Source organism: Sinohyriopsis cumingii, chromosome 8 (genome assembly GCF_028554795.1).
Source record: "Sinohyriopsis cumingii isolate HCF-2022 chromosome 8, ASM2855479v2, whole genome shotgun sequence".
In the NCBI taxonomy this organism is placed as follows: domain Eukaryota; kingdom Metazoa; phylum Mollusca; class Bivalvia; order Unionida; family Unionidae; genus Sinohyriopsis; species Sinohyriopsis cumingii.
Genome location: NC_142968.1, coordinates 26,036,563 through 26,053,191, shown reverse-complemented (window position 1 = coordinate 26,053,191; position 16,629 = coordinate 26,036,563). Strand labels below are relative to the sequence as shown.

At 36.4% G+C, this 16,629-nt stretch overlaps 1 protein-coding gene across 4 annotated transcripts in view; it reads left to right on the top strand.

Moving 5' to 3' along the window:
• Window positions 1–8,731: 8,731 nt before the first annotated feature.
• LOC149793174 (uncharacterized) overlaps window positions 8,732–16,629 on the top strand; it is a 15,714-nt gene continuing 7,816 nt past the window's right edge. The window contains exons 1-3 of one of the 4 annotated variants that reach the window (XM_089967100.1): window positions 8,732–8,844; window positions 13,325–13,395; window positions 15,520–15,654. In XM_089967100.1, the coding sequence (XP_089823226.1) occupies window positions 13,329–13,395; window positions 15,520–15,654 (202 nt within the window). In that variant the 5' untranslated portion in view covers window positions 8,732–8,844; window positions 13,325–13,328. Of the gene's footprint in view, window positions 8,845–9,545; window positions 9,872–13,324; window positions 13,396–15,519; window positions 15,655–16,629 lie in introns of those variants that run through there. The other 3 variants (XM_089967101.1, XM_089967102.1, XM_089967104.1) reach the window with 3 other exon arrangements.

Below are 16,629 nucleotides of genomic sequence, written 5' to 3'. Positions count from 1 at the left end.
GGATATTACTTACCAATAAATACGGGGCACTACAAGAAGAGGAGGAGGAGGAAGAGGAGATAGCGAGTGGGAGAGAGGTAGAACAAAATGTATCAGGAATGGCTCCCCTTTGATTGCTCTACACCACTAGCATATAAAAGGATAAGGAAAAGAAAAGAGAGGACGCCAACATCACTGATCAATGGGAAACATATTGAAGGGGAAAAACAAGGAAAAAGAAAAGAGAAATAACTAAGGAGAGTACGGATGGAGGAGACATTGAAGACGATATAGAAACAGAGACAGAGACAGAGAGTGAAAATCAAACATATGAAGACGAGACAGAGGAAACGAAAACGGACCAAAATACGACAAAAGACATGGACACTGGAAATATGACAATGGATACAGATGAAACCGACCTCACAGGAAAGTCACAGACAATGATTGGAAACAGATCGGGGGGGGGGGGAGGGACCTAGTTCTCCCCACAGAATAAAATTCTTTCTATTAAATTATGTTAAATTAAATAGTTATTATATACCCTTATATCTCTTACACAATTGAAAATCTTAGTTTTTACAACCAGCGTCAACCTGGGTAGAAAAAAAATGGAAGGAAAGAACTTCCGGATTCTGTCTATAAACACAAATGGAATTAATAAGGAAAAAATTATTAAACTGAGTGAAATTAAAAATTATGATGTTATGTGCATACAGGAGACACACAATGGTTTTACGGAAGAGTTGATTAAATTATGTGAAGAACTTACGGATGGAGTAATAATACTAAACAATTATGAAGGGAGTGACATCAGGGGAGGGATGGCAACTATAATAAAAAATAAAAGGGGAATACAATGGGAGAGGAAGAATGAAGGGGAATTTTTTAAAGGAAGATTACTACACATAACAATTGGGGAAATACAATTAGTTAATATCTATATTCCAGGTAATAAATATAAGAAACAAGAGTTTTTAGAAAAATTAAATAAATACATCGAGAAATATAATATGGAAAAACTTAAAGTGGGAGGAGACTTTAATTGGGTGGGGGATGAAATAGACAGGATGAATGGTAAATTAACAACTAGTGATATAAGATTTAAAACAGAGATAGAAAATTTTTAAATAACCATAACCTTGTAGATATATATAGACGTTTAAATATCATAAAAGCTGAATACACATATGAATATAAAATTAATGATGCCAGTAGGTTGGATAAATTTTATGGAGCCTGTTATAATACAAACATGTATAAAGAAGCAGGAATTGAAAATTTTAAAATTTCGGATCATAAACTAATATTTTTAGAAATTAAAATTAACAATACATCTAGATGGGGTAAAGGGAATTGGAATTAAATTGTAAAATCTTGGAATCAAAAGACTTAGTTGATGAAATTAAACAAGAAATAATAAATTTTAAAGCTAAAGGAAACAAGGATATAATTCAGGAATGGGAGGGGCTGAAAGAAAATTTTAAAAACATTGCGATAAAACACTCACAAATACGATCATACAGGAATAGAAAAGAAAAGGAAGCGATTTTAGATATACTTAAGAAAGAAGTCACAAAAGAAAGAGAAGAAGCTCAAACAAAAAAACTCGAAAAAATAAAAGAAGAAGGAATTAGAGGGAAAGAAATAAGAGCCGGAAAATACACACAAGTTTACAGAAAGGCAGAGAACTTGTATAAGAGCGAGGAAGTAAGAAGGGGGGGGGAGAGAGAGAAGTTTAAATACAATTAGGATAGGAAACAAAATAACTAATGATAAACATGAAATTTTAAATCATATGCATAAATATTATAGTGAACTATATAAATCACAAGAAATAGAAGGAGAGATTATTGATGAGTATATAGAAGGGATTAAATGCGAAACGATATCATCAGAACATAAGGACTTACGTGATGATTTCGTTTCGCAAGATGAAGTAACGACAGCGATACAAAACTTATCCTTAAGGAAAGCACCAGGGAGAGATGGACTCACTGCAGAATTCTATCGTAAGTTTTGTGGTGAGTTGTCGCCCATACTTGAATGTACAATAATATACTTTTAAAAAATGACTGAAAGTATGAGGGAGGGAATGATTACACTTATTTATAAGGGAAAGGGAGACAGGGAAGACATAAAAAAATTGGAGGCCCATCTCCCTCCTTGATACCAATTATAAAATTCTAAGTAAAATTCCAGCTGAGAGAGTGAAAAAAGATATGGGGAAAATAATAAATCAAAACCAGACATGTGGACCTAAAGGGCGGGATATTCAAAATAATATTCTAAACATAAGAACTATTATTGATTATATAAATATCTCTGGTCAGAGAGGTGCCATGGTACTTCTCGACCAGAAAAAAAGCATTTGACAGATTAGAACAAAACTATTTACAAAAGGTTCTAGAGAAATTTGGTTATGGAAAAAATTTCCGAAACTGGACTAAAATCCTGAATAATGGAATAACTTCAACAGTACAGGTAAATGGAACTAACATGGAAAAATTTGAAATAAAAAGATCGGTGAGACAAGGATGCCCCTTGTTCATGCTATTATACGTGATAGCCATAGAAATGCCAAATTTACGGATAAGGCAAAACTCGGAAATAAAGCATCGGGATCCCGAATAAATCATGATAAGACTGAAATTCTAAAAATAGGAAACTGGAGGGGAAACTACTCTGGATTACCCCCAGAACAAATTAAGGGAAGAGTCAAAGCCCTAGGGGTATATTTTGGCTTAAATGAAGAAAAAGAAAACTATAACCATCTAAAGAATAAAATAGCAGAAAATGTGAAAATCTGGGCACTTACGCCTCTATGTCTTATGGAGCGGGCACAGGTAGCCAAAACATATATGTATGCAAATATAAATTATTTAATGAAATCCTTGGATTTTAAAAATGATATTTTAAAAATTATGGATAACTTTATTATTGATTATATCTGAGACTTTAAAACCCACTATATACGAAAAGAAACAATCTATAAAGCAAGGGGGGGGGGGTTAGTCATTACAAATCCCATAATACTTAAATACACAAATATTATAAACAGGTTTAAGGTTCTAAAATCTGTCCCAGATATGGCATGGGAATGCCTCTATATATATATTGGTTTGGCCTACTGTTAAGGCAGAGAAAAGATATATATACAAATAACAAATTAAGCAGATTACTTGAAACGCCAAGGAAATTTAGGGAAATTAGGGAAATTTTAATTAAAAATAGGAATAAAAACGAACTAGGGGATATAGGGAAAAACAAGACATACGTGTGGATCAGGGAAAATGTAACTAGGAAAATTAAAAATCAAGTAGAAATAGAGAACATACATGTGAATTGGAAACAAGCATGGGGAAGTTGGATGAAGCTAAAATCTCTAAAAATACAGAGCCTCTGCTTCAAATACATGCATAATGCATGGTTGACAGGAGAGGCTGCAGTGCGGCGGCATATGATCAGAGTATCGCCAAAATGCCCACTGTGTAAAATACATAATTTTAGTAAAATCCATACAATATTACAATGTGACAAAAGACAGATAACAAGACAAAAAGTAAATGAAAAATTAGGGAGAAAAATATATACAAAACACAGTACTTACTCTACTTGGACGGAAACTTTGATAAAAAGACTCTGTACACAGTAACGAATTACATAGTAGACACATGTTGGCTTGTGGACAAGTTATAAAAATTGGAAAAGACTAGACGGAACGTTTATCCCACAAAGTACTTTCCTTCGCTCTATATCGGGGGGGGGGGGAGGGAGGGACAGGGCCTCTATGGAGGAAGTACTATCAATGAACCACAGGGCTATTCCACAAGGCGCCACGCAAAGTGGGCAGGCCTGGGGAAGAGATAGGAAATAATCCATAGAGGAATACACAGGATCACTAGCAAAATATACTAAACTGCTTTCTTTTCTTTCTTTCCTTTTTTCCTTCTTTTTCTTTAAAAAAAATAAATAAAAAAAATCAAAAAAAAAATCGACTCTTTGGAAATAAATAATTTAAAAAGATAACCTGCCCGAGCTGGGAGAATACATCAAAATAAAATAAGTATGGACTCCACCTCGAGCACAGTTATCTTATTTAGAAATAAACGAGAGCGTTATTATATAGCATACACTCTAAACCATTAGGGTTTTAATTTCATAGCACAAAACGCTAACTCGTCAAAATTCAAAAATAAAGCTCCCAATAAAGGAGCAGATAGAACAACTGGGATTTTAAATTTGATTAGAGCTGGAGTCCCAACACGAAAACAAAATATAGCAAGCACAACAAATAGCACCAACAAATAACATACATGGGACATAGGAGACCACTAGCAAGGTCACCAAAGAGAGTTCAGGGAAGGAACTCCGAAAAAGGTGACACAAATCATTTTCGGACGAACAACCCTTTAGATACACTAGGGCCTTTTTAGAAATACCCCATGGAAAAATTATAAAAATAAAATTTTGATATAAAATTCTTAATTTAAAAAAACAAATACAACACACCTTTGGAGGAAACAAAAACATATAAACAATTTCTTCTTTGGTTAAATGGGGGGGGGGCATCTGTCTGGTGCCCCCCAAAAAAGAAGAAAAAAAAAGAATATCTTAGAAGAGGAAATTCTAAGTACAGACAGCTTCAAATAAGGTCAGTGAGCTAGTTGTTCGGTTTTTGCGGAATGCGACTGCATTTTTAATTGTAGGTCGTATGTATACTTTATTATTACTAGAATCGTAGTACGAAGAATTACTTGTGGTTTAATGTGTTTGCATATTTTGAAGAAATGAGTTGATATTTGTAAAGAATTATATAGCTTGCTAGCCGTCGTAAGAGTTAATATTGTAATTCGCTATGTGGGTATTTTATAGTAGACTAGCACATGTGTTCATGTGATTATAAATTTTGCCATTGTTGAATATTTGTGTAATGTGCAGACATGCGTCTGATTGTTGTCAGATTGTAGTACAATGAGATTAAATATATATGTGTATATATTGACGTGACGCAATGTATTGATGTCTGTATGATAATTCGCTGATACCGTGTTATTACGCCATTGTTTACCCTTTCGATGTGTACGCATGCGTGACAGAAACCGTGATAGCCTTATCTGATGATTAATTGTTGATCTAGTGTGAGGTGAGATTCGATAAAGCATATGTTAACGCCTTGTGGTTTTTCACAGGAAGCTTTGAGGGACAGACCAGTTACAGTTTGGTCCCGTAGTCTCAGATAGAGAGACGGAGGAAAGGAGAAGAAAGGAGAGAAGTCAGGGGAAGTTGAAGTCTAGGAGGAAAAGGGGAGAGAAGGGAGGAAGAGGAAATTGGGAGCGAAATTGGAGGAGGAGATAGTCGAGAGGGAAACGGAGTCGAAGGAGGTGTTGGAGGAACGGATGGAAGGAAGGAATTAGCGGGAAAGAAAGAGATGAGTAGACGCAAGGACATGGGAAAATAGAACTGACACTGTAAATCACGGGATGAATTAGGCTGTCACTTGGTCGAGGGAAAGACGGGTGACTGAGAGTTTATCATTTTAGATTATCGAATTTATTAAATTGTTATTAATTGAATTTCATCTTCGTGTTCTCTATAATTTAACCGTCGGCATTGCTGACTGGGGGCTCAGAGCTGTAAATCTACCTCGTCACTAATTTAACTTTCTAACCCCACGAGCCCGGGTGGAACTTTCATCATAATTTGATTAATATATATTGGAAGAACCCCACCCCAATGCGTGCAACAGTCACAGATTAATTTCCATGTCTGAACTATAAGGCAGTTTCTATTTATTTGTCCCAGCTCACAAAGTACTCGTTTGTGTTGTTGTGGGTACACTATCACTATCCTACTCTTAAATTTCTTTTCTTCCTTATATGCCTTTTGTTTCGTGATAGCTCTGTGTTGCGCTATTATATTTCTCTGTTTGGGGAGGAACAGTTTCCGTTGTGTCCATACACATAAATATTTTTATATCCGAAGCATGGCTTAATTAGTTACATAACATTTTATGTTCTGTCTCTAGGAACCAACGAGTAGCACATAACGTCTTTAAAGTTTATTTCTGACCCAATAAATATTGCAACACTGAATTGCCAGGTGTTGAGGGTTTTCTCGAAAAGATGTATTTAGTTTTCTAAAGAATAAAAATAGTGTGTATAATGTAGTGTGTCTACTCCATTGTGGGAATATGAACGTTTCTTTTTCGTTTTTCTTTTTTTTAGTTTATACTCTTCTAATTCAATATGTGTTCCATGTTACAGAATGCTAATGTACGGTTCATCTTCTACTTTTGGCACAGATTTTCTCAACTCAATGAAAAGGGTCCTAGTCCTTTTTTGGATAGACGTCTTTAAAGCATATTTAGAACAAACTAGAAAATCCACACCGCTGAACTTTTGTAGAGACACAAAAATGGTTTAATCATTATATAGCAATAGTTGGGAAAAATATTTATTGCAAAACATGGTTTCAGAAAGGTATTACATTTGTGAATGATTTTATTATTAAGGGTGATTCCTGGATAAATTTTGATTGCTTTAGAATGAGATTTTTTATTAACATTATTAAGTTTCAAAGTGTACTTGCAGTTATTAAGTACTATAAAGATTATATCTGAATTACACGTGTGCGTGAAATATTTTCCCCATGGCAAGTAACTGACAAGTCAAAGCCGCGGTACCTAAATTTGTTAAGTGTCGGACCCATAATCCAAGAATCGCGGGCTAGATACTCGCCCAGGTCAGCCCAGTCGACTGCCTCATTGTGTCCCTCGGGCAGACACTTAGGTTGTTTCCTTGGCATTATATACCCAATCATGTGTTGAATGTGCCGTTAAAATTAACAAAAACAAATAGCTTCGTAATTTGTTTAGCCGTACTGTTGAAGTAATGTTTCTGTAACTCGCTTTAAATAATGTTCGCATAACAGGAACCGCTCTGGCTCAGTGGTTGACGTGCCGGATACGGGTTTAAATCTTTATCATAGGATGAATCGGGATCGGCCACTGCGGTGTTGCTCCAGTTGCCTAGTCACTAAGTAACTAATCTGTGGTTCTGTGTCATAAGAAAAACAATGTGCATAAACAATGCAAGGATTCCGATTCGGTTTGGCACTTTTATCCTGACCGTATCATTTATATAAAACATATTAGCGGTGCGTTATCTAAAAATGCAATCAACCCTGCCTAAAATGTCACCTTTAGTAAGCAAAAACCTCTCGCATGGTTTCATTTTCCACTTTTGGCATTACACTATATATATGGGCAAATAACTTCAAATAATCGCAATGGAAACTACTCATTGAACCGAATTCTAAATCTAATTGGCTGTATTATGAGTAGCTAGAAATGTTCTATTAACTGTCAATGGAGCGGACATTCTATTTTTGTTGTTGTTAGTTTCTGAACCTTCACCAAAACTTTGACTGGGATAAAACAATTCTGAAAATTGACTTCTCAGCGTGTGACTGAAAAAGCCAGGTTATTCCCCCTTAACACCCATAACCATCGTGGCTTTAATACAAGATGACCATGATATAAATGTGCTCTCTTGTTCATTTGTATAGGTTATTTCAAAAATAAATTTTGAAATGTTTTGGTCGTTGTCATTTTAATGAAGTTTTAGAAACTAAAAAAATTGTTTATTCAAGTAGCATTTTATGAATTATCCTGCCTTTGATCAACGTAATGTATCCCAGTTACTATTAGCAGTTAGATTTAATTGATATAGGGGCAATACAACCATTAACATCCATTTGATCAGCGTCTCTTTCACCAGGTTATTACAGTAATGAAACTATGCTCAGCAATAATTTGTCTTAGGAGATGACTGTTACCATTTCCAAAGGTAGGCATTTGATTGTAAATATTGCTTATATTAATTGTCATTTCTATCAATTTGACTGTTCTATAACTTTACCACTAGAGAGAAACTAAAGTAATATTTTTAAACCCATAAAACAACGTATCATTGTTGATTTTAACGGTACAGTCAACACGCATAATTCTAACCCTGTGGCTAGTAGTAGAAAGTACAGAATACATAAAACCGTAACAGACGTGCTTATATGCACGACTGAGATTACCGGGGCTCCAGCACACATCTTTCACATGACGTGGGTTTATCCAACCCAGTTCCACAGCTTATTGATTGCCATGGTCAGCGAGGTCATTTTAGTCTGTGTTGATAATAACTAGACAAGTTTCAATCAACGCAGCGTGTGTGTGATTTGGATTTTTAACGTAGCTTTAACAATTTTTCAATCATATCGATAAAATGTCTGCAGTGTGGCAGTTTAGAGTGATGTCTAGCAATGGTGTACCATGACGCAGACATGTAGCACGATGTCTCACCCAGTCACATTATCCTGACACCAGGCCGACCAGTCATAACACTAACCCCTTAATGCTGAGAGCCAAGCGAGGCAGCTGTTAGTACCATTTTTATGTCTTTAGTATGGTTCGAACCCACGACCTCCCGCATCCGAAACGGACGCTCTAACCACTAAGCCACCGGAGCGGTCCAATCAACATAAGGGACACGAGATAATTAAAATAAATTGGGTGAAAGTTATTATCTTCCTAATAATATTCATAGTACTAGAAACCAATCCGCTATGTTATGTTCAAGGCAGCCAACCTTATATTTTGCATTTGATAAAGAATTGTTCAGTGTAGACTAATATGAAACCCCTAACTTCATGAAAATAGGTTGATTGAAGATTCACTGATGTGCACGGGCAGCACGATCAGACTTGTAAATACAAGTCAGTATCTACCGAGCAGTATGGGGTAGAAGATGGGCTCTGTGAAACATATGTAGGACGGTAACCATTCTGTCGAAATAGACTCCATTCACAGTGGTAAGTTTGTCGTACTTTATATTTGAAACAAATTACCTTCCTGTTCTCTAAATGTCTTAAATTTTAATTATAATGGCACAGGTTTTTCATTCCGTACATGCTGAAATTCGACAAAATCACTTTGCATGATCTAAATGTTTTAAGGTTTTTATAACATGAGATCTACTGGTGTGTGAACAGCCTTTGTATGGTAGATGGGAGTGGTATAGCTATCTATCTATCTATCTATCTATCTATCTATTTATCTATCGAGAGAGAGAGAGAACGCAATGAGTGGATGATATTGTAATTATAGTACTACATAAAGATTAAACAGTATGGAACGATGGAACGATTGCTACATTTTGTATAAACAAGAGTCCTTAATGAACAGAGCATGAGGTAAACACCAGGATGTACCGTATGGGAGGATGCCATCTCGGTCTTGTTTCGATCAGTACAATGCCACGACTGAATCATATTACACGCATATTTCTAACCCTGTAGCTATCAAATTTCTGAGAAGAAAGTAATAGTGTTGTCGATACCCGTATAAAAAGAATGAAAAAGGCGCAAAACTGACTATGTATCACAAAGATGCACTGTATGTCTTCGTGAGCTGTACATATATTGACCTTGCTTCCAACTGTAAGAGCTATTGCAGTTGTATGACCTGTTTCCGCTAGTGTGTGAGGAGTCACTTGTCGCAAGGCACCAAGTGTGGTTCAAGAGAAGAACATTGTTTATTCAAGTAGCATTTTATGAATTATCCTGCCTGTGAAATTGATCCAGTAAGATACGAGAGACTGCATACTTATAATATGGTAATTTCTTCCGATCTGTTGGATGTTACGATTGTCACTGATCGTAAATTCTAAACAAAGCGTAACCTTGCATTGCAAGAGACCGTTGTGGTATGTTGTTTTGTGGGTATAACGCCATTTTTCAGCACTTGATAGGCTATGCATGGCGGCCATTATATTTGGTGGAGGAAGAACCTGCGAAAACACCGAAAAGATCCAACTATACCATGAAAAGGCCAGAGACGGTGAGTTTAATATGGATACACTTACATGTCCTCTTGTTCTTCTACGGCGTATCAAGTAGGCCATGTGTGGGGAAAACGTTTCAACGTATTCATCGATTTATTTGTATACACAGTGGTTGTGTTTTATTGACATTCTTGCATTTATGTTAAATGGTGTTTGTTTTTGCTGTGCGTGTATGTGTGTGACATCTGAAGATTTCGAGCTGGTTTGTACTACTGTATAACCATTTGCAAAGATTTAGCTTTGAAAATGATGAAAACAGGCAGTTTAATGCCTGTGGTGGTCCACATTATCGTAGAAATAGGCAAGCCATGTGGGACTTATGTGCAGCAGGGGATGCGAAAGTGGATCAGTATCATAGTGGCAATATTCGGTGTCTACTATATTACATGATAAAAGATGTAAGGGTTATCCACTGATGAAAGTGTATCAACATTGTTGTAAACCGCATTTCAGTTGAAAATGATAGGAAGCTACATGTGATTCATGTTAAGTTTGGAAGGTGCCACATCGATAAACCTAGAATGTATGAAAGTGTATGTCTTTGTCATATCTTACTCTGTTTTGTATGAGGAAACCCATAAGATGGTGTATTGGCAATCCTCTAATCTTGCATGCTGAAAGTTATAAGTGGGGACAAGTGGGTATCTTATGGTGTGTTTACCATAGTTGCGGTGCAAAACATAAATTGAATACATCTAGGCAGACATAGATATATAGGCACGAGGCATGTACAAAACGACATATAAAAAGAGATTATTAAAATATTCTAAACTGTGCAGGTGTGGGGATCGGCATAATATTTGTCATTGACTTTAATCTCGTAACTTTTTTTCCAACAGACCGGTACAATTGTGTCATTGCTTTTCTAGTAAAATGGTGTTTCTGTCCAATACAGGCCTCCATACCTATTTTTAGGAGATATTTTCCAGATTTTTAGGGCCGACTAACATGTTTTTTTATTATTTACAAACCTGTGGCTGTCACAGGAACCTGCAAAAAAGACAGATTCACAAAGCAGAGAGCGCATGTCAAAGCGGCCTTTTTGGTGGTATCACGTGACTATCGCATTGATTATGTGCTGTCTACTTAACGAATCTGGTCTTTCCAGGATGCTATGACAGCGAAATTTTATGATACATTTCCTCGGAATAAGTATATTAAAAATTACATGTTCCCCCCTTTATTATATAAATGACGTGACTTTCATTTAATATTTTAGTACTTCCATATTGGGGTTCAGATGTCATGAATATGTAGAATGCGATATATATATATATATATATATATATATATATATATATATATATATATATATATATATAGAGAGAGAGAGAGAGAGAGAGAGAGAGAGAGAGAGAGAGAGAGAGGGGGGGTAGTCATGTGATTAAAATGACAAGTACCAAGTCATATTTATGCAACGCTGTAGTCCAGTTTTCTGTCGATGAATGAGAAACACAAAGAATGTTATACTCGCAATATCTGAGAAGATAAATTTTCTTCTATCGATTTCATCTGGTAGGGCTCAGTGTAAGGTCGTTCAAGCTTGTTAGGCGGTTTCAGAGAAATCCAGCTTCTGTTAGTCAATGCGCTATGACCTAACACCGACATAAGTATGAAAATATCTAATATGGCGTGGTACAGGTCAGTGGAAGCTCGGACTAGTAAGCACCATAATATAATATAGGTTTTACCAGAAGTAGTTGTTGTTGTTGTTATGGGGTTTAACGCCATTTTTAAGCACAAGATAGGCTATACATGGCGGCCAGTATTAATGGTGGAGGAAGAACCCGGGAAAATCCCAGAAAGAACCACCGACCCACGAGAAGCTACCGGCAAGCTTTCTCACATATCCACATTGGCCGAGCCCGAGACTCGAACCCACGCAGACAGAGGTGAGATGGCAGTGATCCGTGACGGAGAGCGGTTTAGACCACTCGGCCACTCGGGGCCCCCTTACCAGAAGTTAGAATTCATTGCAAGGTATAGTCTTTTGCTGTGCTTATTTGAAGTCGCATTGACAAAATAAACGATGTGATGACCAAAAAGTAGTATCATGAGTCTTGAAAAAAATCCCCGTCCTTGGTACTTTTGAAAACATAAGAATGAAATCCAGACAATTTCCTGAACGGACATGTCGGGTTTCCAGAAGCTATCAAACCCCCCCCCCCAAAAAAAAAACATGCATTTGCAATCAACAAAACACAGTACTTAATTAGAGGGTTTGTTTGCGCTAGAGTATGTGTGAGTGTACGTGTTTGCAAAAGCTTGTACGTGTTTTTAAGAGTGTATTTGTTTGAAAGAGCATGCATGTGTCTGTAAGAGTATGTGTTTCTAAGAGTGTGTTTGTGTCGGCCAGAGTATGTATGCGTTTGTAAGATCATGTATGTGTTTATAAGCGTTTGTATGTGTTTGTAAGAGTGTTTATATGGGTATATATGCCTTTGTAAGGATATATGTGTGTGTGTATTTACGTGTTCGTAAGAGTATGTCTGTGCTTGTAAAAGTGTGTGTGTATTTGAAAGATTGTGCACGTGTTTGTAAAAGTATGAATGTGTTTATAAGAGTATTTACGAGTTTTATAAGATAATGTATGTGTTTGTAAGAGCGTGTATGTATTTTAAGAATGTGTATGTATTTCTGAAAGTGTTTGTAAAAGTATATATTCGTTTATAAGAGTATTTATGTGTTTGTAAGTATGCAAGTGTTTGGAAGAGTGTGTATGTGATTGGAAGAGAGTTTTTGAGAGTATGTACATGTTTTTAAGAGCATGTGTATATGTTTGTAAGAGTGTTTGTAAGAATGTACGTGTTCGTAAGAGTATGTATATGTTTGTAAGAGCTTGTGTGTGATTTTAAACATTGTATATATTTGTAAGTTCGTGTACATGTTTGTACAAATATGTAGGAGAAAATAGGTTCAATTTATTAGACGCTTACAGCCTTGTTCAAAAGATATCTTGCTTTAAATACGATCAGAGTATCGACATATATGTGTGACTTAGATTTTTAACGTAGCTTTAACAATTTTTCAGTCATATCGCTACGATGTCTGCAGTGTGACAGTTTATAGTGATGTCTAGCACTGGGGCATCATGCCGCAGACACGTAGCATTGTGTCCCACCCAGTCACATTAGCCTGACACCAGGCCGACACTAACCTCTTAATGCTGAGCGCCATTTTTATAAGTCTATGGTATGACTCGGCCGTGGTTCCAACCCGTTACCTCCAGCATCCGCAAGGTAATATTGATAGTGTAAAGGTATTGTTCCCTAGAAACTCACGATTGTGGAATCGCTTATTTGTTGTTATTAGCAATGTCACAATACCGTACCATTTTAACTGAAATGTAAAGCATTCATTTACTTTAAGTCTAAAATTCTTAGCACACTTTGCATTTATTATCAATTTTTACCGAGACGAGTAACTACTCTCTACATATAATGTTTCAGCAATATGAAGCCGACACTACCACTGGTTGCACTTGGGGTCATTCATATTTCGTACATATACTGTTCTGCAGGTAAATTATGTTAACGACGCTCTTCCTTCCTTCCAAACACTTTATCTTTCTTCCTTCCGTTTTGGTTTCTTTAGTTTCATTCTGATTGCTTTGAAACAAAGTTTCCAATATCCATATACATTCGTAATTATTTGGATCATATATTTAGATATACATTAGACGGTTCTTGCGGGTACGTAATCACCTTTAATAATAATCTAATTTTATAGTCTGTCTTATCGGTGAAGCTGAGTATCATTCCGTACACCTGCACGAACAGGTATGAACACAGTCCCCATGCATCTTGGACAACAATGTGTGTGTGTGTGTGATATGGATTTTTAACGCAGTTTTTTATATAAAAAATCGGTCATATCGCTACGATCGCTGCAGTGTAACAGTTTATAGTGGTGCTTAGCATTGGGGCTTCATTCCGCTGACATGTAGCATCATGTCTCACCCAGTCACATTATCGTGACACCAGGCCGACCAGTCCAAACACTAACCTCTTAATGCTGAGCGCCTAGTGAGGCAGCTGTTAGTACCATTTTAATTAATCTTTGTTATGACTCAGCCGGGGTTCGAACCCGGGACTCTCAACATCCGAGGCGGTTTCTATAACCACTTAGGCCACCGGAGCTGTAGTGGACAACAATGAACTAAAAGCATATTACTGATATCTATAAAAGTGTCGAGGATGATGCAAGTACCTCCCACCTGTCTATCCGTCTAAATATCCTGCTTAGCTTTGCGAAAATGCATGAAATGTAACTATCTCCACGTATTTCGAAGAAATGGTGGGAATAATCTTTTACCATGCTCGTCCAATATGTGTACAATCGCGTTCTCCAATGATAGGAATATCTCTCTAATCACGTGACTGCTGCTTTACATCACATGACCTTCTGCTGTAATCGTATTGAAAACAAAAACTGGCAAAGTTTCCGATTATCACATATTGATCATTATCTCATAATAATCAATATAAACATAACATAAGTTTCAATCCACTTGTTGTGAGGGTCGATGTTAGTTTCCCGCAAACTGGACGTTTTGCGCTGATTGACCTAGTTACATGTATAGATTCTGAAGTCCAGTTTCCAGTCGATAAAAGTTGTTGTCCTTTTTTTCTCTTTCAAATTATCTGATTTTTATGAATGAAAATAAATCAAATATTAATCAAAGTTGAATCGAGGACCATGAAATTATTTTTGTATCTGGTTTAATCTTAGAGATAACTATGAACTTTGTTTCACAGCTGAAACAATGCACAAGCAATCTGCAGTACACAATTCGAAGGTTGTGTATTATCATTACATCAACTTCTTGAACCCTCTTCTTTAAGAGCTGTTATGTGTCTAAACGTATTTTAAATTTTACACTGATTTTCAGTGTAAACCTAACCTTTTACGCTCTGTCATAAGTTGAGAATTCTCTAAAATGGGTATTTTACTTTTTAAAATTTACTTCTCTATTCACCATGCGTGATTCTGACCTAAACATCCATTTTTTGTTCAGAAATGCGAGGAAAAAATTGCATCATGGTGTATGGGCTTTGAATAGGATAATTCCATCTTAGGGGTCAGAATTTTGCATCGGACACTCAGTAAAGCATTTGTCTTACGCAAAATTCTGACCATCTGGTGGAATTCAGCTATCCAACACCTTTTGCATGTGAAGAACGCCATTAATTCATCATCAGACTAATGATTACAGTTCCAATGGCTTAAATGATAAGAGTGTTCGCCTCGGATGCGGCAGGTCACGGGTTCGAACCCCGACCGAGTCAAACCAAAGATTTATAAAAACGGTACATGCAGCTGCCTCGCTTGGTGCTCGACATTAAGTGCCTAGTGTTAGTACTGGTCGGCCTGGTGTCAGAATACTGTGACTGGTTGGGACATTGTGCCGTGTGTCTGTGGCATGATGTACCCGTGCTAGACATCACTGTAAACTGTCACACTGCACCTTAAAGAACTTGACCATCTGGGGTCCCCTCTCCAAACCAGACTAGCCAGCGTACGTGCCGTATCCTTTGTTGTCATAGTAGCAGTAGTAGTAATAGTAATAGTAGTGGTGGTGCAGGTACAGATAGTAATAGCTGTGGCGTAGGTGCTGATGTAGATGTGTGGTTTTATCTTCCAGTTCACAGAGCTGGTAAAGATCACCACACGGGCCGAAGGCAGGCTGTACAACGAGGAACAAGGTGGATCGAGGACAAGCAAGGCCATCAAAGGAGATCATACGCTTCATCGAATGAACTTGTCTTCAAGTCGCAAGGTTCTAGAATGACATTTTGACGGTCACAAATTTAGCAATATCTACTTGTATAACAATTAACTCCACTCAGAAACTGTCAACAATTCATGTACTCCAATTTGTGCTCATCGACTTTGAAGTTGCCTCTGTTTGGTCTCCAAAGTTGTTTGATATCTTCCTTGATAACAATCTTCACTAGGACCCCCAAGTTAATTACATTTTGACTTTTACTTTGTAAACCGACAGCACTTCCGAAAATTATTTATATTTATACTTCTGATAACATTATTGAATCATATTGCAATTGCTATATTTTCAAATCCTACACTATCTATTTACTATCTGAGAAAACTGCAGTAGCGCTCAAACTAATAAGAGTTCTGAAATGCAAAACAAACAAACAAAAGCGAGTTGTCTGAATAATTACAGAAAATTATATTTTCACATTATCTTTTGAAACTGTTTTCGATGACAAATTGGATACCTTTTTGCAAACGTGCTGGATCGCACAAAGGTTATATGAAGTTCAAGATGGACAATAATCTTGGCACCTTAATATCTATCTTATTTCGCCAAACCGCTGATATATGTCTGACCTTTATTAATTTTCCCGGCAGTTTGTTTTCTCCACGATCTCGCTCTTCCTGTTTCTCTAAATCTCTCACTATATTGGGACCAAAATGGAATATTCTTTTATATGAATTAAAGCCATTGAATAAGAACTACCTCTTGACTCACCGGAAAGGATATCCCAATGTGTAGTAAGATTGTGTTCACGTATTAAACTCCTGTTATCGCTTCCAAAAAGTCATGAGTCATCCTTAACCATTTTACATGTCATTTTATGTCCACTTTTTAAGTATAGTTCCTACTCCTAACTTTATATATATATATATATATATATATATATATATATATATATATATATATATATATATATATATATATATATATATATATATATATATATATATATATATACATACATACATACAT